General features: G+C 44.4%; 1 protein-coding gene across 24 annotated transcripts in view; it reads right to left on the minus strand.

Annotated features, from left to right (window-relative positions):
* LOC100301648 (calcium-activated potassium channel subunit alpha-1) overlaps positions 1 to 27145 on the minus strand; it is a 317555-nt gene that overhangs the window by 14034 nt on the left and 276376 nt on the right. For 11 of the 24 annotated variants that reach the window (XM_036986944.1, XM_036986918.1, XM_036986949.1 and 8 more), the window contains 7 exons: positions 24278 to 24371; positions 17135 to 17258; positions 15409 to 15633; positions 14197 to 14389; positions 8790 to 8903; positions 4417 to 4547; positions 121 to 315 (listed from right to left, as the gene is read on the minus strand). In XM_036986944.1, the coding sequence (XP_036842839.1) occupies positions 121 to 315; positions 4417 to 4547; positions 8790 to 8903; positions 14197 to 14389; positions 15409 to 15633; positions 17135 to 17258; positions 24278 to 24371 (1076 nt within the window). Of the gene's footprint in view, positions 1 to 120; positions 316 to 4416; positions 4548 to 6230; positions 6315 to 8789; positions 8904 to 14196; positions 14390 to 15408; positions 15634 to 17134; positions 17262 to 24277; positions 24372 to 27145 lie in introns of all 24 variants that reach the window. The other 13 variants (XM_036986905.1, XM_036986913.1, XM_036986911.1 and 10 more) reach the window with 3 other exon arrangements.

Raw genomic sequence — 27145 nt, forward strand, 5'->3', positions numbered from 1 at the left:
CACCCTTTGCGTGTTCTCTGTTCTTCACTTTGTATTAAGTGCCGCAAGGAGCCAAGCATGCGGGATGGGTGCTGCTGTCGAGTGCCAAAACCTGTCAGCTCCATTTAAACATTCGCTTACCCCCAAGTCGGCAAAGGGCCCATCGTACAGGGCCAGTTGGGCAACACGACACCTGTCTCGGTTGGCCAGTGTCTGTGGCGTGCTGTAGCCCCCTTGCAGGGCGTTCTCCTCAGCCAGTAGAGCCTCTAGCTCTGGGGTGGCTCCCCCAGTCACCAGCGTCCGGATCAGGGTGAGGATATTATCGTTGAAGTATGTCTGCAGAGATAAAAGGATGTGAGATCCGTAAGTAAGGAGACACCATTAGAGCCACAACGGTAGAGGATATGTGGCGGAGAGGGTTTGAGATGGAGAAGGGGGAGATAAGGGGGAAGGGATGGAGAAGGGGGGATAAGGGGGAAGAGGGGAGAGATGGTGGCGATAAGGGGAGAGATAGAAAAGGGGGAGAGGGGTGAAGAGGGGAGAGATGTGGAGATAAGATGGGGAAGAAGGAAGAGAAGGGGGAGAGGGGAGAAATGGGGTGGGGAAGAGGGGAGAGATTGGATGGGTGAAGGGGGGAGAGATGGAGAAGGGGGAGAGGGGAGAGATGGAGAAGGGGGAGAGGGGAAAGATGGGCTGGGGAGAGGGGAGAGATGGGGTGGGGAAGAGGGGAGAGATGGAGAAGGGAAGAGGGGAGAGATGGGATGGGGAAGAGGGGAGAGATGGGATGGGTGAAGAAGGGAGAGATGGGATGGGTGAAGAGGGGAGAGATGGGATGGGAAAGCGGGGAGAGATGGAGAAGGGGAGAGGGGAGAGATGGGATGGGGAAGAGGGGAGAGATTGGATGGGTGAAGAGGGGAGAGATGGGATGGGTGAAGAGGGGAGAGATGGGATGGGAGAGAGGGGAGAGATGGAGAAGGGGGAGAGGGGAGAGATTGGGTGGGTGAAGAGGGGAGAGATGGGATGGGTGAAGAGGGGAGAGATGGGATGGGTGAAGAGGGGGTAGATGGATAAGGGGGAGAGGAGAGAGATAGAGAAGGGGGAGAGATGGGATGGGGAAGAGGGGAGCGATGGAGAAGGGAAGAGGGGAGAGATGGGATGGGGGAAGAGGGGAGAGATGGGATGGTGAAGAGGGGAGAGATGGGATGGTGAAGAGGGGAGAGATGGGAAGGGGAGAGAGAGGGAAGAGGAAAAGGGGAGAGATGGAGAAGGGGAAAAGGGGAGGGATGGGATGGGTGAAGAGGGGAGAGATGGGGAAGAGGGGAGAGAGAGGGAAAGAGAGAGAGAGAGAGGGTGGAAAGGGAAAGGGGGATACCAAGTCAGCTGTACAACTGAGTGCCTTCAACTGAAATGTGTCTTCCGCATTTAACCCAACCCCTCTGAATCAGAGAGGTGCGGGGGGCTGCCTTAATCGGCAGTGGGTGGGAGAGAGAGAGCGAGAGCGAGAGACATCACAGAACATGTGGTAGTGAGCTCCTCTCTCTCTCATTGTTGAAAGATGAAAGTGTTTTTTTGGACCTTGATGGCCCACCTTTGCATGTCAAATGTGCCATTAGAGGGAACCTCAGCACTTACCTTGTTAAAAGATCTAATAAGCTCCTTGAAAGTTTGTTTCGTGACACTTTATATGAGGAGTGGTGGCAACAACTTCCCTTTTGATGTCATTGGAGCTGGCAGCGCTGTCTGATCAATGTGGCATTTCATTTACTAACTTCTGCCTACTCCGTAATGCTGCTGCGCTGAGCAGAGCATCTTATCTGACACATCCATATCCGTTAAGTCTAACCCTTTCCTTAACTTTGAGAGGCTGTGTCTGTCTGTCTGTGTGTCTGTCTGCATGTCTGTCTGTCTGTCTGTCTGTCTGTCTGTGTGTCTGTCTGTCTGCGTGCGCGTCTGTCTGTCTGTTTGTCTGTGTGTCTGTCTGTGTGTCTGTCTGTCTGCGTGCGCGTCTGCATGTGTGTCTGTCTGTGTGTCTGTCTGTGTGTCTGTCCGTGTGTCTGTGTGTCTGTCTGTGTGTCTGTGTGTCTGTCTGTGTGTCTGTCTGTCTGTCTGTCTGTCTGTCTGCGTGTCTGTCTGTCTGTCTGTCTGTGTGTCTGTCTGTGTGTCTGTCTGTCTGCGTGCGCGTCTGCATGTGTGTCTGTATGTCTGTCTGTCTGTCTGTCTGTCTGTCTGTCTGTCTGTGTGTCTGTCTGTGTGTCTGTCTGTCTGTCTGTCTGTCTGTCTGCGTGTCTGTCTGTCTGTCTGCGTGTCTGTCTGTCTGTCTGTCTGTGTGTCTGTCTGTGTGTCTGTCTGTCTGCGTGCGCGTCTGCATGTGTGTCTGTATGTCTGTCTGTGTGTCTGTGTGTCTGTCTGTCTGTCTGTGTGTCTGTGTGTCTGTCTGTCTGTCTGTCTGTCTGTCTGTCTGTCTGCGTGTCTGTCTGTCTGTCTGTCTGTCTGCGTGTCTGTCTGCGTGTCTGTCTGTCTGTCTGTGTGTCTGTCTGTGTGTCTGTCTGCATGTCTGTCTGTCTGTCTGTCTGTGTGTCTGTCTGTCTGTCTGCGTGCGCGTCTGTCTGTTTGTCTGTGTGTCTGTCTGTCTGCGTGCGCGTCTGCATGTGTGTCTGTCTGTGTGTCTGTCTGTGTGTCTGTCCGTGTGTCTGTGTGTCTGTCTGTGTGTCTGTGTGTCTGTCTGTGTGTCTGTCTGTCTGTCTGTCTGTCTGTCTGCGTGTCTGTCTGTCTGTCTGTCTGTGTGTCTGTCTGTGTGTATGTCTGTCTGCGTGCGCGTCTGCATGTGTGTCTGTATGTCTGTCTGTCTGTCTGTCTGTCTGTGTGTCTGTCTGTCTGTCTGTCTGTCTGTCTGTCTGTCTGCGTGTCTGTCTGTCTGTCTGTCTGTGTGTCTGTCTGTGTGTCTGTCTGTCTGCGTGCGCGTCTGCATGTGTGTCTGTATGTCTGTCTGTGTGTCTGTCTGTCTGTGTGTCTGTGTGTCTGTCTGTCTGTCTGTCTGTCTGTCTGTCTGCGTGTCTGTCTGTCTGTCTGCGTGTCTGTCTGTCTGTCTGTCTGTGTGTCTGTGTGTCTGTCTGTGTGTCTGTCTGTCTGCGTGCGCGTCTGCATGTGTGTCTGTATGTCTGTCTGTCTGTCTGTCTGTCTGTCTGTCTGTCTGTCTGTTTCTGTGTGTGTGTGTGTGTGTGACTTCAAATTTGCTTCCAAAAAGTGCATTAGATCTGCAGTGTTTTGAAATGCATCTTTGCTACGTTTCACACTTATTTAAACCAAAAGCATCTTCAATTCAACAGCCAGCTTTAGAGACAGCAGACATGGGTGCAGGTGAGTAGACACTACCAAGTATACACTACCAATTATACAGTACATAGTATACAGTACTTAGTTACGACCTTTAAACTACTTTGTTTAAAGACCGTATGCACGTCTTACAGTAAACCCACTATCTGTGCCTTGTCTTGTGGTTGCTGACATCTTGTACGCAACACTGGACTGACTCCTAACTGACTGTGTTCAAACCAATCAATTTTAGCCCTTGACTGCTGCATGTTGCAACTGCAACAAGATGCAACTTTTAATCTCTAAAAATGCTGCTTCACCCTACGGTCTTAACAGCCACTAGCCTATGTAAATAAAATAGGGATTAAAATATGGATAGAAAATATTTATAAATATGGATGAAATATAGACTGTTCACAAAAAAGATAATTTTGGTACTGGATTATGCGATAAACTTCTACCTAGTACATGTCAAACTAAAGTAACATGTCAGACTACCTAGTAACATGTCAGACTACCTAGTAACATGTCAGACTACCTAGTAACATGTCGGACTACCTAGTAACATGTCAGACTACCTAGTAACATGTCAGACTACCTAGTAACATGTCAGACTACCTAGTAACATGTCAGACTACCTAGTAACATGTCAGACTACCTAGTAACATGTCGGACTACCTAGTAACATGTCAGACTACCTAGTAACATGTCAGACTACCTAGTAACATGTCGGACTACCTAGTAACATGTCAGACTACCTAGTAACATGTCAGACTACCTAGTAACATGTCGGACTACCTAGTAACATGTCGGACTACCTAGTAACATGTCGGACTACCTAGTAACATGTCAGACTACCTAGTAACATGTCGGACTACCTAGTAACATGTCAGACCACCTAGTAACATGTCAGACTACCTAGTAACATGTCAGACTACCTAGTAACATGTCGGACTACCTAGTAACATGTCGGACTACCTAGTAACATGTCAGACTACCTAGTAACATGTCAGACTACCTAGTAACATGTCGGACTAAATAAAATGAAAAAAAGTGCCAAAAAGGTCAAGTGCATACTAAGAACTGTGTAAATTGAGTAGCGTATACTTAGTAATGTCTACTCACTGCACTCATGAGAGAGTCCAGCACGCTGACAGCGAAGGCGGTTCCACAGGCGAAGGGCTGCGTCAGGTACAGCTCTGTGTCCGGGTCGTCGTCATCATCTTGGTCCAAGAACTGAACGTTGGAGTCGTTCACTGAGAGAAGGGAGACCCAAAACAGAGTCAGAGCGAGACAGAGGCCAAGGAGGGCACAGCACGCCAAACACACACCTGAGGACTTGAGAAGTAGAGAATCGCTGGGTGACATAGCTAGGGCAGGGGTTCCCAAACTTTTTTTGTTGGTGGTTTTGAGTCAACATGAGCCAGTATTCCTTTTTACTTGACTTACGACCCCAAGTCTTAGGCCCTGACCCAAACAGAATCATTCACTTTATTGGCTCCTTCAAAGACTCAATAGCATATATTCTCAACTGTCTCATGTCTTTAGGTATAGAAAAGGTAGTGATGTCTGAACCAAAGCGTTATGGATTTGGCATTCATTGTAGATGCACAGTACAATCCGTCATCAACAAACCATTTCTGCAGTTTTGAATCACATTCAAGACATGGGTTTTACCTAGGTGTGTGAAGCACACCTCATTCCACCATATTGTGGATGTTGAGGTGAGAAGATCATGCATGTAATGTAACATGCATTCTGGAGCTTCGTTGATATCTCAGCTAAGAACTGAAAGTGAAATTATTATTTAAAACAACAATAAAAATATATATAAAGCTGTGTGGTAAATTCACATAGGCACAGTCTGCTTTTAGAGATCAAAGTTATACTACACTCTGAACTGTTAAGGATGAAACAAGTTCAAATCATAAAGGGCCAGGGTTGAAAAGTCTCTATGTTCTGTCTAGAATACTGCTAACCAGAGGACAAGATCAAGAAGAAAAAATGTAAAAACAAACTTCTTTAAAAGCATTTGTAAAGATGCCTTTCCCTAATAGAACAGACTTTAGCCTCAGATGTGAGGATCTGCTTGCTAGTGCCAGTGGACAAGAGCCTGAGATACAACTGTATTTGAAAAGCGCTTGACAACACAAGCCTTTCTTTGACCCCTTCAACATGAAGGCTTGAGGTCTGGTAGAAAGAAAAAAAGACACAAAAACATCAACAACTAAACAGCTTAAAGGGAACATTTGAGCTGTAGTTGTACGTTTTTTTCCAATCTGATTTCTTCCCAGGCTTCCTCTGTGCTGCGGAGGAACAGACATGTCAGTCAACCAGACAAGCGGGCTGATGATGCAAACAGGCCCAGGCTAAGGAGACTGAACCGGGGGGTAGTGGGGTGTAGAGGGGTGGGTGTAGAGTCTGGTGGTCGGGGGTGGTGGGTGTGATATGAAAACAGCCATAAGGACAGACCGAGCAACTATCCAAGTGCAAGAGCGATGCTTTGAGAAAAGAATGCATGGAAAAAAATAAAAACACCACAGAAAAAAAACTTTCTATAAAAAAAGGCCAAAACGAGACAGTAAATGTTCCACCAGAAACAGAGAACAAAAAATGTAATTGTGTTCAAAGTGAAGCCGTGGGAGCAGTCAGCGAGGGCCTCGGCTGTAGCCTGATAGATCAAGACAAGTGGATGAAGAAAGGAGAGACAGTGAGAGGGAGAGAGAATTGCTTTGGCAATGTAAACATATGTTTCCCATGCCAATAAAGCCCCTTAAATTGAAATTGAATTGAGAATGTGAGAGAGTTAGAGAGAAAAAAAGAAAGAGAGTAAGCGAGAGGTGAGAGAGAGTGTGAGCGAGAGAGGTGACAGGCAGACAGGCAGACAGACAGAACTAAAGATCGGACGGCAGCGAGCAGAGGACAAAGGCCTGGCTTACCCAGCTCAGTTATCATTTGTATGTTGATTCCAAGTTTTTTTTCCTGACTGAATGAAACCAAAGGCAGTATTTTGCCAGGTTTAGCTAACGACAGTAAGACAGTGTGGAGCAGAGGGGGGAGAGATAGGGTCATTATTGGAACAGCTTCAAAGAGCAGAGAAAAAGACACGCAGCCTGAGACCAGTCATCAGGATTAGACAGACTGAAGCTGGTGTAGGTAAAGGTAGCCATGACATGCAACTACAGCACAAGAGAGGGACAGATGTGGCTGAACCACTAAAACATTAAAACACAAAGGGGTTACAGATATTGTATACATAAAGTGACTTTAGGTGACGTTGTCCATTTGACTCGACTATGGTAAAGTAAAGTGACAACATTGACACGACAACTACAGTGTATAGTTCCACAGAGACGGATGTTTACTGCTTGACCTCCTCTCTACGCCCAGGGAGGAGGACGACAATGTTAGTGATTGTAATATTATCTACTTAATAGCCAGGGCCTGACTAAATCTGGAGGAGAAATGAATCTAAATCAAACATAGAAGAAATTATATTAAATCAAGCATACTGTAGCTGGGGAATTTATTGAAATCAAATACAGCAAGACAAAAACAAACAGCTACACTTGATTTGTTGATTACATATGTAGTACTCAAGAACATAGAGAGAGAGAGGCAAAACAATGTTGATACAGCTTCCTGTCCCTGTGTCTCTCCCCGTCTCGGTCTGTGTCTCTCCCCGTCTCAGTCTGTCTCTCCCCGTCTCTGTCTCTGTCTCTCCCCGTCTCTGTCTCTGTCTGTGTCTCTCCCCGTCTCTGTCTGTGTCTCTCCCCGTCTCTGTCTGTGTCTCTCCCCGTCTCTGTCTGTGTCTCTCCCCGTCTCAGTCTGTGTCCCTCCCCGTCTATGTCTGTGTCTCTCCCCGTCTCTGTCTGTCTCTCTCTCCGTCTCCCCGTCTCTGTCTGTGTCTCTCCCCGTCTCTCTCCCCGTCTCCACTACTCTGTCTGTGTCTCTCCCCGTCTCTGTCTGTGTCTCTCCCCATCTCTGTCTGTGTCTCTCCCCGTCTCTGTCTGTGTCTCTCCCCGTCTCTGTCTGTGTCTCTCCCCGTCTCTGTCTGTGTCTCTCCCCGTCTCTGTGTCTCTCCCAGTCTCTGTCTGTGTCTCTCACAGTCTATGTCTGTGTCTCTCCCCGTCTCTGTCTGTGTCTCTCCCCGTCTCTGTCTGTGTCTCTCCCCGTCTCTGTCTGTGTCTCTCCCCGTCTCTGTCTGTGTCTCTCCCCGTCTCTGTCTGTGTCCCTCCCCGTCTCTGTCTGTGTCCCTCCCCGTCTCTTTCTGTGTCTCTCCCCGTCTCTGTCTGTGTCTCTCCCCATCTCTGTCTGTGTCAGAGGGGATAGAGTGGTGGGTCTCTAGTGCTTTAGTCAGAGGGGATAGAGTGGTGGGTCTCTAGTGCTTTAGTCAGAGGGGATAGAGTGGTGGGTCTCTAGTGCTTTAGTCAGAGGGGATAGAGTGGTGGGTCTCTAGTGCTTTAGTCAGAGGGGATAGAGTGGTGGGTCTCTAGTGCTTTAGTCAGAGGGGATAGAGTGGTGGGTCTCTAGTGCTTTAGTCAGAGGGGATAGAGTGGTGGGTCTCTAGTGCTTTAGTCAGAGGGGATAGAGTGGTGGGTCTCTGGCGCTGTAGTCAGAAGGGATAGAGTGGTGGGTCTCTAGTGCTTTAGTCAGAGGGGATGGAGTGGTGGGTCTCTAGTGCTTTAGTCAGAGGGGATAGAGTGGTGGGTCTCTAGTGCTTTAGTCAGAGGGGATAGAGTGGTGGGTCTCTAGTGCTTTAGTCAGAGGGGATAGTGGTTCTAGCGAACCTTGTCTCTAGTCATTTAGAATCCCTCAGAGACGTAAAACTTGCATGAGTCCCCTGGACCACAGAGAATATTAGAGAATATAGCCAGCACCATTGTTATTATTAAATGGACCCATTATGCTACTGTGGCACTTTTTTTTAGCTTCCTCTCACTCTCATTTGACTCTCTCCCTCCCTCTCAATCAGGCAGTTAATGGACTAATGGTACATAGACAAAGTGAGTGTTCTGACTTTGTAATGAGACATCTCAGCTAGAGCTTCCACAAAGAGAGGGACATTTGAAATGACCACAATTGCTCAGCTTTGCATTTAGCTCCACACAAATCTCAGGCCAAAGTCGCTAATCATTAGCATCAATATATCGCTAGAATTAGTCATCACAGCCATAGAAAATTAAGAGTTTCGCCAACTACCCTCCACATTGGTCACCAAACGTTCCACAACAACATTCAAACTTGCATTCTAACCAGAATGCAAAAGAATGTCCACCGAACTGTTGAAGGCAACATGGCGATCCTGAAGATGCTAAATCTCTAAATCAGTTGGCCAAACTCTGTGTACAATTTCACAGTATTTCCCCAACAGGCAAAACTGGTATAAATAACATCACAACAACCAGAAAGTGGTTGAAATGACATAATATTGACATCCTATAGAGCTGTTTTGCCCGCTATCGTTAGTGAATGGTCAGCTGGTGTGTGTTTCTCACCTAGTTCAGTGATGATGGGGATGTTGGCGCCAGTGGTGACGGAGGCCTGGCGTGCTAAACCATGTACTGGACTGCTGTCTGGAGAGGACCGGTCCATTCCAGGAGGCGTGAAACCTACACAGAGCACAAAAAGAAAGACACACCAAACCATTGAAATGTACAGACACAGAGATACACACAAAACCATTGCAAACCTATAGACACAGAGATACACACAAAACCATTGAAAACCTATAGACACAGAGATACACACAAAACCATTGAAAACCTATAGACACAGAGATACACACAAAACCATTGAAACGTATAGATACAGAGATACACACAAAACCATTAATACGTACAGAGAGATACACACAAAACCATTAATACGTACAGAGAGATACACACAAAACCATTGAAACGTATAGATACATAGATACACACAAAACCATTGAAACCTACAGACGCAGAGATACACACAAAACCATTGAAAACCTATAGACACAGAGAGATACACACAAAACCATTAATACGTACAGAGAGATACACACAAAACCATTGAAACGTATAGATACAGAGATACACATTAATACCACACTGATCACACATTAATACCACACTAATCTCACATTAATACAACACTGATCTCACATTAATATCGCACATTAATACCACACTGATCACACATTAATACCACACTGATCTCACATTAATACCACACTGATCACACATTAATACAACACTGATCACACATTAATACCACACTGATCACACATCAATACCACACTGATCACGCATTAATACCACACTGATCACACATTAATACAACACTGATCACACATTAATACCACCCTGATCACACATTAATACCACACTGATCACACAATAATACCACACTAATACAACACTGATCACACATTAATACAACACTGATCACACATTAATACCACGCTGATCACACATTAATACAACACTGATCACACAATAATACCACACTGATCACACATTAATACAACACTGATCACACATTAATACCACACTGATCACACATTAATACCACACTGATCACACATTAATACCACACTGATCACACATTAATATCGCACATTAATACCACACTGATCACACATTAATACCACACTGATCACACATTAATACCACACTGATCACACATTAATACCACACTGATCTCACATTAATATCGCACATTAATACCACACTGATCACACATTAATACCACACTGATCTCACATTAATATCGCACATTAATACCACACTGATCACACATTAATACCACACTGATCTCACATTAATACCACACTGATCACACATTAATACCACACTGATCACACATTAATACCACACTGATCACACAATAATACCACACTAATACAACACTGATCACACATTAATACAACACTGATCACACATTAATACCACACTGATCACACATTAATACCACACTGATCACACAATAATACCACACTAATCTCACATTAATACAACACTGATCTCACATTAATATCGCACATTAATACCACACTGATCTCACATTAATACCACCCTGATCTCACATTAATACCACACTGATCACACATTAATACAACACTGATCTCACATTAATACCACACTGATCACACATTAATACAACACTGATCTCACATTAATACCACACTGATCACACATTAACACCACACTAATCTCACATTAATACCACACTGATCACACATTAATACCACACTGATCACACATTAATACCACACTGATCTCACAATAATACCACACTAATCTCACATTAATACAACACTGATCTCACATTAATATCGCACATTAATACCACACTGATCTCACATTAATACCACCCTGATCTCACATTAATACCACACTGATCACACATTAATACAACACTGATCTCACATTAATACCACACTGATCACACATTAACACCACACTAATCTCACATTAATACCACACTGATCACACATTAATACCACACTGATCACACATTAATACCACACTGATCTCACATTAATACCACACTGATCACACATTAATACCACACTGATCACACATTAATACCACACTGATATCACAATAATATAATTTCACAAATCATTTACCACATGTTTGGTGATTGAAAAGGTTATACATAATTTTGAGAAGAGAAAAACTAAACTATAATCGAGAACAACAATAAAACATTAAAATAAGAACACTAAGTTGATCGGACTATGTAATGCACAGTTAGTGTCTGTCACATGCCACTATTAGTTGGTTACACTACACTATTCAGCAAAAGCTGCTGGGCTTACTGAGAATGAAAAGATGTGAAGAGGGGGAGGGAGGGTGATGGTAAAATGATGCAGGCGCTTCCTAAAAATGTCAATATAGATATTGTGCTTTTAGGGGTCATCTGAGAGACATATTTAGCATTCACATCCTTCCATCAACCTGCCTGCCATCCATAAATGTTATATGTGCTTCATGTTGTTACCATAAAATTGGCGAAGTGGATCCTGAAAACCTTTTATCAGGAAAATAGAGGTGCGATTCCCGACCATGAAATACAAAAGGGGCGAGTGACAAGGGCATGAATTCCCATGACTTCACATTTTTGCATTTCCTTAAAGTGACAAGTAAACACCTGAAATCAGTAATGCTAGATGCATAATGCATTACCTGTATTGTGACATCCATCATTTAGTGCCGACTAAAGCAAAACCCACCTTATAGTTTTACAGTACAGCAGTGACAAAACATAATGCATGATGGGAATATATTCAGGTCACAAAGTTTCAGGGGGGGTGGGGGGGGGTCATTTTCTGGCATGGATCTTTTCATCCTCCTCACCATAGAGGACACACCAGTTCTGCATTCATCACAAACTTAAGGCTGAACTGAAAAATCCACACCCTTGTTACGCCAGTTACTGACACTGGGAAGAGGCAAGGTTTGACAATCTGTAGCAGTCAGACTGGAAGCTCACTCAGAGTACGCTTCATATCTATAAAATAGGACATTTATATCTCTAGAGAGTGACAACTGGGTTTTGGATATTGCCTGTAAAAAACATTATTTTTCCACTATCAGTGTAAACAAGCAGTCCAGTATCTAATTGTGAAAGTACTCTGACAATAGATACAGGGAAGTTTTTCAAACGTGTAAAAATCAGTTGGGCTGCAAGCGACAAAGTTAAATGAAGAAAATGGGAGAGTTGTACACAGATCATTGATTATCAGTCAGATAGTATATACTGTATGAGTGGATTCATTATAATGGTTTGAATGCATTTGGTAAAAAATCTTCTAGAACTTACAAACAAGAGGGGAATAGATTTTCTCACAAAATAAAATGTTTTACGGCTCCCTGTCACAGAGAAGCAAATGCAAGGGTGTGTGAATGTGTGTGTGTATATATTTGTGTATGTGTGTGTGTGTGTGTGTATATTTGTGTATGTGTGTGTGTGCGCATCTGATATGGACCCCCACCTCCACCGCTCTCAGGCCCCAGGCACAACTTAGCTCTGCGGTCTACAGACTACATCCTACCGTAGACCTCGGCCATGTGAACGTCTCCCCAGCAATACATCTCCTTACTTATTAATGTGCACCTTGTTTACATTTCACACCCCACATCTGAATAGATTTTCTGAGAGGAAGGAATCCACAGAGCAAAACACTATTAAATAGTACCCCTGTGTGTGTGTGTTTCAAGTTTTATTAGTTGTATCACTTCATATTTGTTGCCAAACCCACTGGCTCCAGGTCATCTATAAGTCTCACTGGTCACCATAGCAGCACCCACCCGTAGCAGGCGCTCCAGCAGGAATATTTCATTTCTTTTATTTCTGCTGCCAATGACTGGAACGAATTGCAAAAATCACTGAAGCTGGAGACTTATATCTCCCTCACTAACTTTAAGCATCAGCTGTCAGAGCAGCTTACCGATCATTGCACCTGTACATAGCCCATCTGTAAATAGCCCCCCCAACTATCTCATCCCCATGTTATTCTTTTCTCCTTTGCACCCCAGTATCTCTACTTGCACATTCATCTTCTGCGAATCTATCACTCTAGTGTTTAATTGCTAAATTTCAACACTATGGACCATTTATTGCCTTCCCTCCCTAATCTTACCTCATCGACACACACTGTATATAGACTTTTCTATTGTGTTATTGACTGTACGTTTGTTTATCCCGTGTGTAACTCTGTGTTGGTTGTCTCGCACTGCTTTGCTCTATCTTGGCCAGGCCACAGTTGGAAATGAGAACTTGTTCTCAACTGGCCTACCTGGTTAAATAAAGGTGTTCTCAACTGGCCTTCCTGGTTAAATAAAGGTGAAATAAAATAAAAATGTAAAAAGTATGTGTGTGTGTGTGTGTGTGTGTGCGTGCGTGCATGTGTGTGTAGATGGGATCTTGAACCTAAATATTTATCAGTGGAATGGGTACAGATGATGTAAGACGCAATCATTGATAACAATAGACTTCAACCAGTATGACAGAGGATATAATGTCTGTGAATACATGGGTAAAGGGGACCTCAGATTCAGTCTATTCATTGTGGAGCTGAGCCAGCCCATCACTCACTCAGACCAGGAGAAATAACTGCATTGACCTTCTCCTAAACCATGGTGCTTGGCATGGTTTCTTAGATGTCGGTTGGTCTATCATAAGATTCAGTTTTTATGGGCACATTTTTTTTTTACAAAATCACTTTTACCTAAAACGGCCCAGTCAAGCCACGCGTCAACAAACCTTTTCCCCCGTCAGCGCATTTGCGTGACAAACTGGACAACATCATTGCAAATGGCCATACAAAATGTCAGAATTGCCACAGCAAAATCAGGCATTTCTGCCCAAAAATATGACAACAAAAAGCACGGGGGTCCTGGAGGGACTGATTAGTAGATGAATGCAGGAGATCCAGAATGGAATGTCATGAACAACAGCTGAAGAAGGATGTCTGGTGATTGGCTGGTTAAATATGACAACAAAAAGCACGGGGGATCCTGGAGGGACTGATTAGTAGATGAATGCAGGAGATCCAGGATGGAATGTCATGAACAACAGCTGAAGAAGGATGTCTGGTGATTGGCTGGTTAAATATGACAAGACTGGATGGGACATGAGGCTTATCTGTTTTTCTGAATGCATCAGCAATCTGTTCCAATCAGACTGCCAGAAACCAGAGGGGTTTAGTATAAACAGGCACCACATCAGGGACAGACACAATCGCAACAGGGGTGGGGAGTCACATCCTTAAAATATATTATTTGGGAGGTTGAACACCACTTTCCATGTTTATTTACCATGATGAAAAAAATCACTGATTTAAGTGGTAGAACACTACATCCTCTCCCCCCCCCCGCAGCCAGAACAGTACAGAACAGTCTATCATCTTGTAGGCCATTCAGTCCTTACCTTGGGAGTTAGCCTGCAAGAGCCCGATGCTGTCGTCAAACTGCATAGACTTTATGTTGAGCGACGCCAGAATGCATTCCTTATCCTGCAGCGAGGCGTCGTCGATATTGTTCTGATTGGCCGACAGTATCACGCACATGTCGCAGAGGTTGATGTTGACAGCCCTTAAATCTGCACGGCTTAATGGCGTACCCTTCAGGCGCGGTGAAGAAAAGAGACGGACAGAGAGAGAGAGAGGAGAGGGAGAAGAGGGGAGAGGAAACAAATGACAGACTAAGTGAGGGGAGCTTTGGGAGATTAGATAACAAGTATTGCAGTTTTGCAGCGGTGACATTCAGCTGATCTAACTGGGCACTGGGGAATCAGAGACGTGGACTAATCTAAAGGGTAGTAGACGCTGAAGGCTAACAGGCCTGGTTTCTTAGGGCTCTCTGCTACTTAGTCAAGCCAGCGTTAACGAGCTCTAAAGTAGGCAGCCATGCCAGAGTTTCACATTTGAGATGACCAGGGAGGGCAACTGCAGTGCATTGTAACTTCATATGAATAGGCAGACTTTGTCACTGGTGTGAATGGATGGAAGATTGAATTCAGGAACCAGTTGTGGAATTGACAGGAACAGCCACAACACCACCAACAACAACCACAACTAATCACAAATAAATCCACTATATCACTAACTAAAGCTATACTTCTATTACTGCTAGGCCATCACTGTAAATAACAAGTTGTTCTTAACTGACTTGTCTAGTTAAGGAGAGCCAAGTCTAGGACAAAAAGGCTTCTCAACAAGCCATAAGCCATAAGACTCCTGAACAGGTAACCAAATGGTTACCCGGACTATTTGCATTAAGAACATACAAGTCACCTGAGATAAGAACATAGAAGTCACCTGAGATAAGAACATAGAAGTCACCTGAGATAAGAACATAGAAGTCACCTGAGATAAGAACATAGAAGTCACCTGAGATAAGAACATAGAAGTCACCTGAGATAAGAACATAGAAGTCAACAGTGTCAAAATTACAACAATGTGTCTTTTTGCCGGATCAAAGGTATTGTACAGCCGGGTTTGGTATTAAAATCTGGAGCGTTGTTACACTGGTCTACTCACAGACAGTATGGATGGTATGATATGATTTTGCATTGTAAGTGCGTGATGTTGTCGGTTGTATAACTTTCACTCGTAACAGTAGGTATTACAGTGGTACTCACAGGTAGTATGGAGACCTTGGGGAAGTTGTGTAGGGTTTCCCACTCTCTCCTCAGGTACTCCAGCGAGCCCACAAAAACTATGGGTTTCAGCTCGTGATAATGGAAGTTGCTGGCTCTCAAAGGCATCACCAAGTTTCGCAGCCCCACTAGAGCGGACGTGACATCTCCAAATATACAGACCACTACATGGCCGCTCAACACCGTCATGGATGCCTCACTCCGGGTCTGAGCAGGGAGAGAGAGAGGGGCGAGAGTGGTGAGAAACATGGAGACAGAAATAGAGAGAACGAATAATGGGGTGAGAGAAAGAAAGAAAGAGAAAGAAAGAAAGAAAGAAAGAAAGAAAGAAAGAAAGAAAGAAAGAAAGAAAGAAAGAAAGAAAGAAAGAAAGAAAGAAAGAAAGAAAGAGGGAACAAACACATAGCACTGTCAGAAAACAGAGAAAGGCAGAGTGCTGATGAGAAACCCTGCAGTCCCACCCTTTGAGGTGTTAGGCTCAAGGTGAACCCGGCACAGGTCAATGCAGTTGAAACTCTAAATGGTTAAGGAGTAAGGTGTATAAAATTGCTTTCAAAGCCATGCTTGTGGTGGTTCTATACTATGACCCAGTACATAGAAAACAGTCGACTCACCTTGGAACAACAGAGGCATTGAGAGAAATGTGGGTATACATTATTAGTATGTGGTTGTTACTGCTATGTGAAGGAAACCGTTTCTTTAGAGCCTACCAAACCTCCACAATAATTTATTCTCGGCCCAATCGGTGCAAATGCTAAATGGCCAACTCCATAATAATATTCCTCAGCCTACACAGCTAAAAACAGTGTGCACATGTACATGATTTAGAAAAGTCTAGTGTCTTTGTTTTATTATGGATCCCCATTAGCTGCTACCATGGCAACAGCTACTCTTCCTGGGTTCCAACAACATTTAGGCAGCTATATTCAATTTAAAATATTACATGACATTACATTTCATAACACTTTTCACAGCACATTAAGTGTGTTCCCTCAGGCCACTACTCTACTACCACATATCTACAATACAAAATCCATGTGTGTGTGTATCATCAAACTGAAAATCCCCTTCGGAGTCACACGTACTGTAGAACAACACCTACCATATCTGTTGATGGATAGGTACTGTATCCCTACACTGGATGTTAATAACCATGGTTCAACTCAGTTAACTCTGTGGGACAACATGTGGCTATTTTCCTCAAGAAATCAAATATGCTTCATGCTTTGTCTGCTTGACATGCTACTTCTGGGTGTGGCAATACTGGTGTCATGACAACCCTACAATACTGGCGTCATGACAACCCTACAATACTGATGTCATGACAACCCTACAATACTGACGTCATGACAACCCTACAATACGGGTGTCATGACAACCCTACAATAGTGATGTCATGACAACCCTACAATACTGATGTCATGACAACCCTACAATACTGATGTCATGACAACCCTACAATACTGATGTCATGACAACCCTACAATACTGATGTCATGACAACCCTACAATACTGGCGTCATGACAACCCTACAATACTGATGTCATGACAACCCTACAATACTGACGTCATGACAACCCTACAATACGGGTGTCATGACAACCCTACAATAGTGACGTCATGACAACCCTACAATACTGATGTCATGACAACCCTACAATACTGGTGTCATGACAACCCTACAGGGAGACGTAGATGACCACTCACCAGGATGACCTTCTCGATCTCTTTAGACGGACACCAGTGGAACATTCCTGTGGAGTCATACTGCTTCAAGTTCATGTCCATGTTCTCCATCTGCTCGTTCCCAGGGATTAGTAGAGGGTCATGCCTGCTGAGGGGACACGACACAACAACCAACAGTATGAGCTGGGGACCACCATGGTCAAGTTGATGCTATTTGGTTTTTATGTCTTTTATTATTACCTAGGTTTGGTTGAAACCGAAAACGAATCACTCAATATCATTTCCTTCTCTAACCCTAGATGCCACAGCTACCCAGTCATCAGAAAGTTGTTGAAGGATATTGGTAGCAGCATTGGGGACAGAGCAAGGCCTGAGTGTCCACTATGTCACCGCTGACAAAGAGAATGTAGCGCCAGTTTACGTGTTTTAGCCCCGCCCCCTCGTTCACGACACTGCCAACAGTAAAAGCTCCAACAGGACTTTAAATATTTCAGGAATTTGAACCAATCCCATTTTGCTTTCCCAACTGATGCCCATGAATGATTTATCATCAGCATGCCACCTGCAAACTGGCTGCAGCACAGCGACGGACCGCTGAGTGTTCTCAGCTGTAATGTTAACACTAACCATGGAAGAGCGGAGTGAAGCTTCTTCTCCTTATCAGACAGGGTGGTCCCATTCTGATTACATGTAAAAAGTAGGATTTGAAATTCTACCACGCAAATGTTTTATACTATCCCATAATTAATACACCTGTTTAGACTAATGTTAGTGCTGGGCCAGAACAAATGTGCACCCCATAGGGCTCCCCCAAGATTGAGAAGCACGGAATCAGAGTGTTTGAGCTGAGAGCCAGGGGCCGGACTACAAAGGTTTCCCTCTGATGTCTACCATGGGTCTACAGGGAATTCGCTCCCTCTGTCGGTATCACCTCAGAAACCCTTAATCTGGGGTCACACGATGCAACTGTCACACAATTTCAGTTGCCAAGTGACATCATTTCATAACTTTTCTGAAATACAAAACAACTCAACACGCAACAGCCAATCAAATTGAAGCTGCTTTAGTCATATCATTCCATATGGGTTGAGAATTCTAAACTCACCTAATGCCTTCTGCTGCATTAAATCGTGATTTCACAAATTATTTATTCATCCAAACATTTGGTTATTGATTGAGGATCGATTTAGACAAAATGTTGGCTGTACAATTTAGCTAGCTAGCCAAAATGAAATTGCCAGCACTGTTCTAATCAAACTAACAAAGAGCTAACCAAGCTAGCAATGAACTAAGCTAACAACGAACTAGCTAGCTAACATCAATGGAGTTCATGTTGAACAATTTCAGTTGAAACTGGTAAGAGAGAGGTCTGGGTTCACTTAAAAAATACATTTATTGACTGCCAAAGCATGTACATTAACCTTTACTAGCCCTGATGCCAATATCTAATTATACAGCACTGACAGCTGTGTTGACATGACAACTGGGCCGGAGTTCAGAACCTTCGAATGGATCATGTGCTAAAAGCATTCATTTTGATTGGCTGTTACTTGCAACTACTTGCACAAAGTTGAAATAAAGTAGCAACTCAGTTGGAAGTTGCATGAATGCTTGCTGTAACACCAGCCTTACATGTTCACAAAGCTATTGTCTGCATCATTGCCCTATGTTATTGAAAGTAAGTAAGAACCCTTAGGATATCCTGAAAACTTGTTTTGTTTTTTACTGTATTTTGTGTTCAAAACATGCACATTTATCGAAGACTTATGACACTAACAAATTAAAGAGCAGGGTAAGAAATGGCTTCATACAGCATCTTTGTGTTTCTTTTTGAGGGTGACATTGGCGTAACGTGTGAGAAAACATCATGGGTGTTTGACATATAGCACATCTCCTTCCATCACGCTCTCTCTGTTCCATCACAAGTGGCACTCTGTGTGACAAGTCTCTCTGATGCTCCTACATTTGGCATTCATTTCATTGCAAGAAATATCACATAAAAAATGTGTAAATTAGTTCCATTCCTCTCTCTCTTTGTGTCTCTCTCTCTGTCTCTCCATCTCTGTCTGTATCTCCCTCTCTCTCTCCCTCCCTCCCTCTCTCCATCCCTCTCTGTCTGTATGGAGATAGATTAAATCAGTTGGTGCAGGTGTTAATAACTCTGACAGCGTTTAGTGCTTTTACACCCTGGCTGAATATCTCATTCTGAGCCGCGTGTTGTGCCACTCTCCCCAAGTTCCTGTCACTTCAATCAGAGCATGCGGGGGCTGACTGGTGCAGGAAGGCAGGCAGGCACCTCCTCCTCCACTGTCAAAGATGGCTATCTTTCACACAACTGTCAGCGGTAACTGTTGTCTTCCTGTTTTCTCTCCTCCCTTCTCCTCTCCTCTCCCCCTCTCTTCTCTCCCTTCTCTCCTCTCCCCCTCTCCTCCTCCCCTATTTCCTCTCCACCTCTCCCCTATTTCCTCTCATCTCCTCCTCTCCCATATTTCCTCTCCACCCCTCCCCTATTTCCTCTCATCTCCTCCTCCCCTATTTCCTCTCCACCCCTCCCCTTTTTCCTCTCATCTCCTCTCTCTCCTCCTCCCCTATTTCCTATCCACCCCTCCCCTATTTCCTCTCATCTCCTCCTCTCCCCTATTTCCTCTCATCTCCTCCTCTCCCCTATTTCCTCTCATCTCCTCCTCTCCCCTATTTCCTCTCATCTCCTCTCTCCTATTTCCTCTCATCTCCTCTCTCTCCTCCTCCCCCCTATTTCCTCTCATCTCCTCTCTCTCCTCCTCTCCCCTATTTCCTCTCATCTCCTCTCTCCCCTATTTCGTCTCCTCTCCTCCTCTCCCCTATTTCCTCTCATCTCCTCCTCTCCCCTATTTCCTCTCATCTCTCCTCCTCTCCCCTATTTCCTCTCTCTCCTCTCTCTCCCCTATTTTGTCTCCTCTCCCTCCCCCTCTCCCCTATTTCCTATCTCTCCTCTCTCTCCCCTATTTCCTCATCTCCTCTCTCTCCCCCTCTCCCCTATTTCCTCTCTCTCCTCTCTCTCCTCTATTTCCTCTCCTCTCTCTCCTCTTCTAATCTCCTCCTCTCCTTTCCATTCCTCACCTCTATTTTTCTCTCCTTTGCTCCTCCCCTCTCCCCTTCTCTCTCTCTTTCCTCTACCCTAGAACCAATCAGGGGAACTGGAGGTTAACAGACGTGACACTTGTGTCCGCCAAATCACGCCCATGGGACATACGTGTGACGTCCTGAGTATAGCACAATTAGTCTCCTTACCCATCAAAAGGGTTAGAATGGTGTTAATTCCCGGACAGGAGCATGCCGTTCACGCGTGGAACAGAACGCTACGATGGTTATGGCGAACACAGCTCGTTCGCTCAATGACATGTCAGATTGGCGGATTGGGAAATTACTTTGTATTTACACAGGCTGAGCCGGCTCCCAGACTAACCGTTTCAGATATCAGATATCTAGCCAGTACAAAAACATATTTTGTAGAATATTAAACAAAACATTTAAATCAGCTAGAAAATCAACATGGTATCAAAAGAGAATTTACTGTGCATTGCAATATATTTGCATTTAATTGCCTTGCCTAAAGAAAAGGCCTATAGTTTCTGCCAAGTGAATTGTGGGTGAACCCAAACTGTACAATAAAGTAACCTAGGCAATAAAAGACAGCCCATAACAAAGGAGAATTTGCCCTCTTTCTCTCCCTCCCCCGTCTCTCCATCTCTATACCCCCACTCCCTCTCTCCCTCCCTCTCCAACCGTCCCTCTCCAACCGTCCCTCTCCAACCGTCCCTCAGTGTATATTTCAAACATAGTTATTCCAGTGCATCGCTCAGCAGTCACTAGCTTGGGATGGGTATGCTCCCCCAATCCCTCTCCAGCAGGCTATGAAGGCAGCCTCTCGCTTTGAAAGTCCTCCCCATCATGCAAACTGACAAAAACATGCTTTTCAAAAACCCACAGCCAATCTGTTGATCATTATTTATTTACAGAGGCCTTCAGGCAGCAAGTCCTGTAAAATCCAGACTTGATATGGTATACACACTCTCTCGCTCTCTGCTGTGTTTTTCCCCCTCCTTCCTTGTAGAGTAAAGTATCCCTACGGCTACCTCAAACAATCACTTTTCATTGTGCATAAAATACACCTTGTAAAGCGTAAGTATTTAATATATATGGTATCATATATTGACAGGGGCTGTGGGGAAAGGAAGGGGCTGTGGTCGGCGCTGGGTAATTTGATGTTTTGCTGAGGGCTATGACTTGAAAAAGCCTACACCTAGAACAGAAGACCTGTCATCCGCAGCCCCAAGAGCCAGCCGAATACACAAGCACCCCTAAAGCAGAGAAACTTTGACACCGCTTTGAAGCATTTTCAAAACCAAGTAAATAACTCCTAAGAATTATTATCACTGTGAGATCAAAGCGGAGATGCAAATATTACACGGCAAATGGGGACCATCTCCTCAGCAGAGGAGAGAATGAGAGAGAGAGAGAAAAAATAAGGTTTTGTTAAGAAACAAAAACTAGCAGCCGTCTAAACTAGCAGCCATCTTAACTAGCAGCCGTCTAAACTAGCAGCCGTCTTAACTAGCAGCCGTCTAAACTAGCAGCCGTCTAAACTAGCAGCCGTCTTAACTAGCAGCCGTCTAAACTAGCAGCCGTCTTAACTAGCAGCCGTCTAAACTAGCAGCCATCTTAACTAGCAGCCATCTAAACTAGCAGCCGCGTAAACTAGCAGCCGTCTAAACTAGCAGCCGTCTAAACTAGCAGCCGTCTTAACTAGGAGCCGTCTAAACTAGCAGCCATCTAAATTAGCAGCCGTCTTAACTAGCAGCCGTCTAAACTAGCAGCCGTCTAAACTAGCAGCCGTCTTAACTAGCAGCCGTCTAAACTAGCAGCCATCTTAACTACCATCCATCTTAACTAGCAGCCGTCTAAACTAGCAGCCATCTAAACTAGCAGCCATCTAAACTAGCAGCCACATCTTAACTAGCATCCATCTTAACTAGCAGCCATCTAAACTAGCAGCCATCTTAACTAGCAGCCATCTAAACTAGCAGCCATCTTAACCAGCAGCCATCTAAACTAGCAGCCATCTTAACTAGCAGCCATCTAAACTAGCAGCCATCTAAACTAGCAGCCGTCTAAACTAGCAGCCATCTTAACTAGCAGCCGTCTTAACTAGCAGTTATCTGGAAGTGTGCCAGTTTTTCTTTCTTTTGTCGAGGTTTGCTCTTTTTAAACAAGGGCATCTCCAACGCTGCTCTCTTTGCAGACGAGACTGAAGGATAAGACTATGTGTTGGGCTAATGGTTGGGCGTGTGTTGGAGGGCTCGTTTAATTGCTTGTTTTGTTGAGAACTGAGGGTTAGCCTAACATGTACAACAGACAAGCAGTACATACAATCATACAGAGCACTTCTGTTGGCTGCTGTTCAAAGATGCCCTAATGGGACCCGAGTAACAACCAGCTCTACCATACAAAGCCCACCAAAGGATTCCATTGAGTTTTGCAGAGAACATACAGTACACAGAAAATTATCCTATAAACCAAAATACAATGTTTAAATGAACAGTACCATCTTTCTAGTCCTTTGTGTATCTGACTCATTGATATTGATTACTGCATCGTTGGGTTTAGAGCTAGCAAGAAAGGCATTTCACTGAACTTGTGCACATGACATTTAAACTTGAAACTATGAGAAAATTAGGTAACCTTGGTTGTGAGAAGAAATTTGCAAACATAATTATAGAATCTTTAATTAATGTGTTGTTTTCGGTTAAGGATTGAATTGAACAACAACCAAATGGATACATTGTCATGCTTGTTTTCTTTTTCATGATAGTTTAAAAATCTCGTTCTGATTTTTTTACAATTTGAAGACAATAGCTTTTTTCTAAATCTAATATTAGTTCATGTGGAAATATATGCTCTTCAGCTCCAAATACTTTGTGACTCACATGACAAAAAGTACACAGCACTATTAGGAGATTGTATATTTATACAGTAAGATACAGGTCTCTAACAATCACTCTCATTTAAAAGGAAGTGGATCTATGCTGTGAGTGACCATGTTTTCACCCATCTTCACCACTGTGCTTCCACCCTGCCACCCAGATCGGACAGCCCCCACCCATCTTCACCACTGTGCTTCCACCCTGCCACCCAGATCGGACAGCCCCCACCCATCTTCACCACTGTGCTTCCACCCTGCCACCCAGATCGGACAGCCCCCACCCATCTTCACCACTGTGCTTCCACCCTGCCACCCAGATCGGACAGCCCCCACCCATCTTCACCACTGTGCTTCCACCCTGCCACCCAGATCGGACAGCCCCCACCCATCTTCACCACTGTGCTTCCACCCTGCCACCCAGATCGGACAGCCCCCCCCCCATCTCTATCTCTGCATTTTTCATGCCGTCATGTTCCTACCAACGTCTCTCTACTTTCGCACAAAAACCTAAACCCTTTCATCTTTCAAAGTCAATTAACGGCAATTTAATTCCAGAGGACAGGAGAAAAGGAAGGTAATATTGCAAATTCATTTTTGATTGTGATAATACATCTCACATATGGCCTTAAGTAGCAGACACAGTAGTCGCAGGGGTCCCACAATAGATCCCACTGCCCCGGGGCAGAGGAACCACAGGGAGGACTCTGATTGGTTGCTGGTGTCGTTAGTGCCAGCGTTGTTTAAGGACTACATGTGGGCGGGAGGGGTCGGAGGGCGGATGAAGGGGGATGAAGGCAGGGTGGTGGGGTGACAGATGATACTTTAAAGCCAGTTTTTCCCCCAAACAGCTACTCCCCCTCACACAGACTGTCTTTCATGACAGGAATATTTCAGCTCTGTCATTACCCAGTGTCTGACAGCATGCCAGCCTAGCCTAAACAGCCCAGCTGTCCTCTCCTCTTCTGACTCTCACTTTGTTCTCCCTCTCCTCTGCTCGGCTCCCTTGCTTCTTCGCTCCCTCCTCCAACAGTCCCACCACCCTTGTCCTTCTCCACCCCTCACTTGAACTTTCTTACACTTATTCGATCGCCCCTTCCCCACTCCCACCAACCATTCATCTCTCTTTCTCTCTCCTACTCCTCCTTCTCACCCTCTCACTTCCTTTCTATCTTTCTGTTTGAAGCATCAAATCAATATCTTACCTCATCATGTTGGGGGAGTTGTTGGGTGAGTTTCGCATGCCTCCGTTCCGCTGCTTTTTTTTGGGCGACAGAGTTGACGGGTGCTCGTCTTCAACTGCAAACACATGCAAAGAGTGTCAGGCTATGGACAGACGGGGAGGTTAATGTGAGCTGGAACTGACACGTCAAAGAACACCAAAGCCAACACTCAATAAATCAGCTGTCGCAAAAAAAACTAAACACAGACAACAACAAAAAACTCATAAAACAACATGTCATAATCAGACAGAAGACTGACAGAAAGAGAACACCTTAGTTATTACGGGGACAAAGGTCCATTTGAGAAAAGAAAAACGACCTAGTAAGACTTGACATCTGCTTACTCCGCCAAAACCCAAACATTTTGGTTCGGTTCCTCTGGACTGGGTTCTATATAGTGGTACTGGATCACTTTAGCTCTGGTATCTCTCTTTAGATCCAGTCAAGACTGCATGTGGTTGGACCTCTAGCAGTCCGCATCAGTGTGCCCATGCTTCCCTAGGTCAGCAAATACGGGCCATGTGACTAGGACGGACTGTCATTGTCAACAGCGTATCGTGGACAGAATCAATGACAGAGATAAGGAGAAAGAGAGAGAGAGAGAGAGAAAGACAGAAAAACAGAGAGAGAGAGAGAGAGAGAGAGAGAGAGAGAGAAAGACAGAGAGAGAGAGAGAGACAGAGAGAGAGAGAGAGAGAGAGAGAGAGAGACAGAGAGAGAGAGAGAGAGAGAGAGAGAGACAGAGAGAGAGTCAGAGAGAGATACAGAGAGAGAGAGAGAGAGGGAGAGAGACAGAGAGAGAGAGAGAGAGAGAGAGAGAGAGAGAGAGAGAGACAGAGAGAGAGGATGGTTCTGTGCAGTTTGGTTGTTTTGAATGGATGACTAATGAGGCAGACACTCACCCCATCATTCCTGCTCTAGCTATGGATAGGGTTTCAAAATTCCAGTAACTTTACCAAAATTCCAAGATTTTCTGGAGGGAATAAGTCAGGAGGGAATAAGAAGGAAATCCGGAATACTCCTACCAATTTTAGGAAAGTTACCGGAATTTTGCAACCCTAGCTACAGAGCACAATGGCTCTTCTACAGGTCTAACTTAAGCTCCATGCCACAAGCACTCAGCCAATCAGGACTGCACGAGCATCCCAGAGTAGCCAATCACATGCACAACCAGTGCTCCAAACAGGAAATTATTGAGTAGCCTAGCATTAGCATTATGGCTAGTTTTCTGCACACACTACCTACCAGTAGCTAGATGAAGCTCAAAATAACCCTTTAAAATAGCTGAAATATACTATATGAAAAAATAATTGGGGTTGATGCATTAATAATCCATATAAGAAGTATTAAATACATTCAAACAATAAACTTGCTGAGCACAGCTTTAAAAGGAACATTACAAAAAAATATACTCCATATTCATGATCTCCAGCACCATCCCAACATCAACATAGGTGAAAATGGAGCGTTTCTATGTTTTGTAGTAAAACAGATAGAGGATGATAAGTGTTTACGATGACATCGGTGTGCATTGTGTGATTTTAACCAATCATGAAAAAGGAAAGGGGATACCTAGTCAGTTGTACAACTGATTGCATTTAACTGAAATGTGTTTTCCGCATTTAATCCAAACTCTCCGAACCAGAGAGGTGTGGGGGGCTGCCTTATTTGATATTAACGTCATCGGTGCCCAGGGAACAGTGGGTTAACTGTCAGGGGCAGAACGACAGATTTGTACCGTGTCAGCTCTGGGATTCGATCCAGCAACCTTTTGGTTACTGGCTCAACGCTCCTATCCGCCATTGCCTACTAATTGGTTGATGATGTCATTGGAAACACTTTTTTACTACAAAACATAGAAACACTTAATTTTCACATTTGCTGATGTTGGGGTGGTGCTGGAGATGATGAATATGAAGTTGAACAATTGTGACATTTCCCATTAAATGAATCTTGCACTACAGTCAGGCAGCACTCTGAAGTTTTAGATTAGCTTGATCTGATAGACGTTCATTTTCCTGTCAGCTACTCCTCACTCTGCAGGAGATTAAAACTTTTCTCTGAACCAGACACAGACAGAAGACTAAGAGAAAAACCCAGCTAGAGATTAGTCCAGGCCCAGTAACCTACTGAAGACTTTCAGTTTAGCTAAGACCAGACTATTCTACTGTCTGTAGAAGGCTTTCAGAGTCAGACAGGGCACCCAGGCACTTTTCTTATTCACTCCACATTCTCCACAGCACACAAATGCCAAAGCCACTTCAAACCCTGTATTAGTGCATTGATTAGAAATCAATACTACAGCATGATATTCATGCAAATCAATGTAGCGTAGCTGCAAGCGCTGACTGCTCCGAGCACCAAGGACATTTCATTACCGTCTGAGCATCCCTTCTAGACTGTCACCTAATTGCACTAATAAAATATAAAAATGCGGCTTTGCCCTCTAATAAAATGCCATTCTCTGACATTTCCGCTCTGCAAATGTGGATGTCCTGAATAGCTAATATCACAAGAAAGCGCTTTCCACTTTACAACCGCATCGCTCTCTAGTCTAATCCACTTTGTGAAAATATCACAGAATAAAATATTATTTCCTGTTGGCTTATTGTTCTATGTTAGTAGAAACATCCAGTCTCATATCTCTGGGCCTAGCCAGTCTCATATCTCTGGGCCTAGCCAGTCTCATATCTCTGGGCCTAGCCAGTCTCATATCTCTGGGCCTAGCCAGTCTCATATCTCTGGGCCTAGCCAGTCTCATATCTCTGGGCCTGGCCAGTCTCATATCTCTGGGCCTAGCCAGTCTCATATCTCTGGGCCTAGCCAGTCTCATATCTCTGGGCCTAGCCA

The sequence above is a fragment of the Oncorhynchus mykiss genome, chromosome 1 (genome assembly GCF_013265735.2).
Source record: "Oncorhynchus mykiss isolate Arlee chromosome 1, USDA_OmykA_1.1, whole genome shotgun sequence".
Taxonomy (NCBI): domain Eukaryota; kingdom Metazoa; phylum Chordata; class Actinopteri; order Salmoniformes; family Salmonidae; genus Oncorhynchus; species Oncorhynchus mykiss.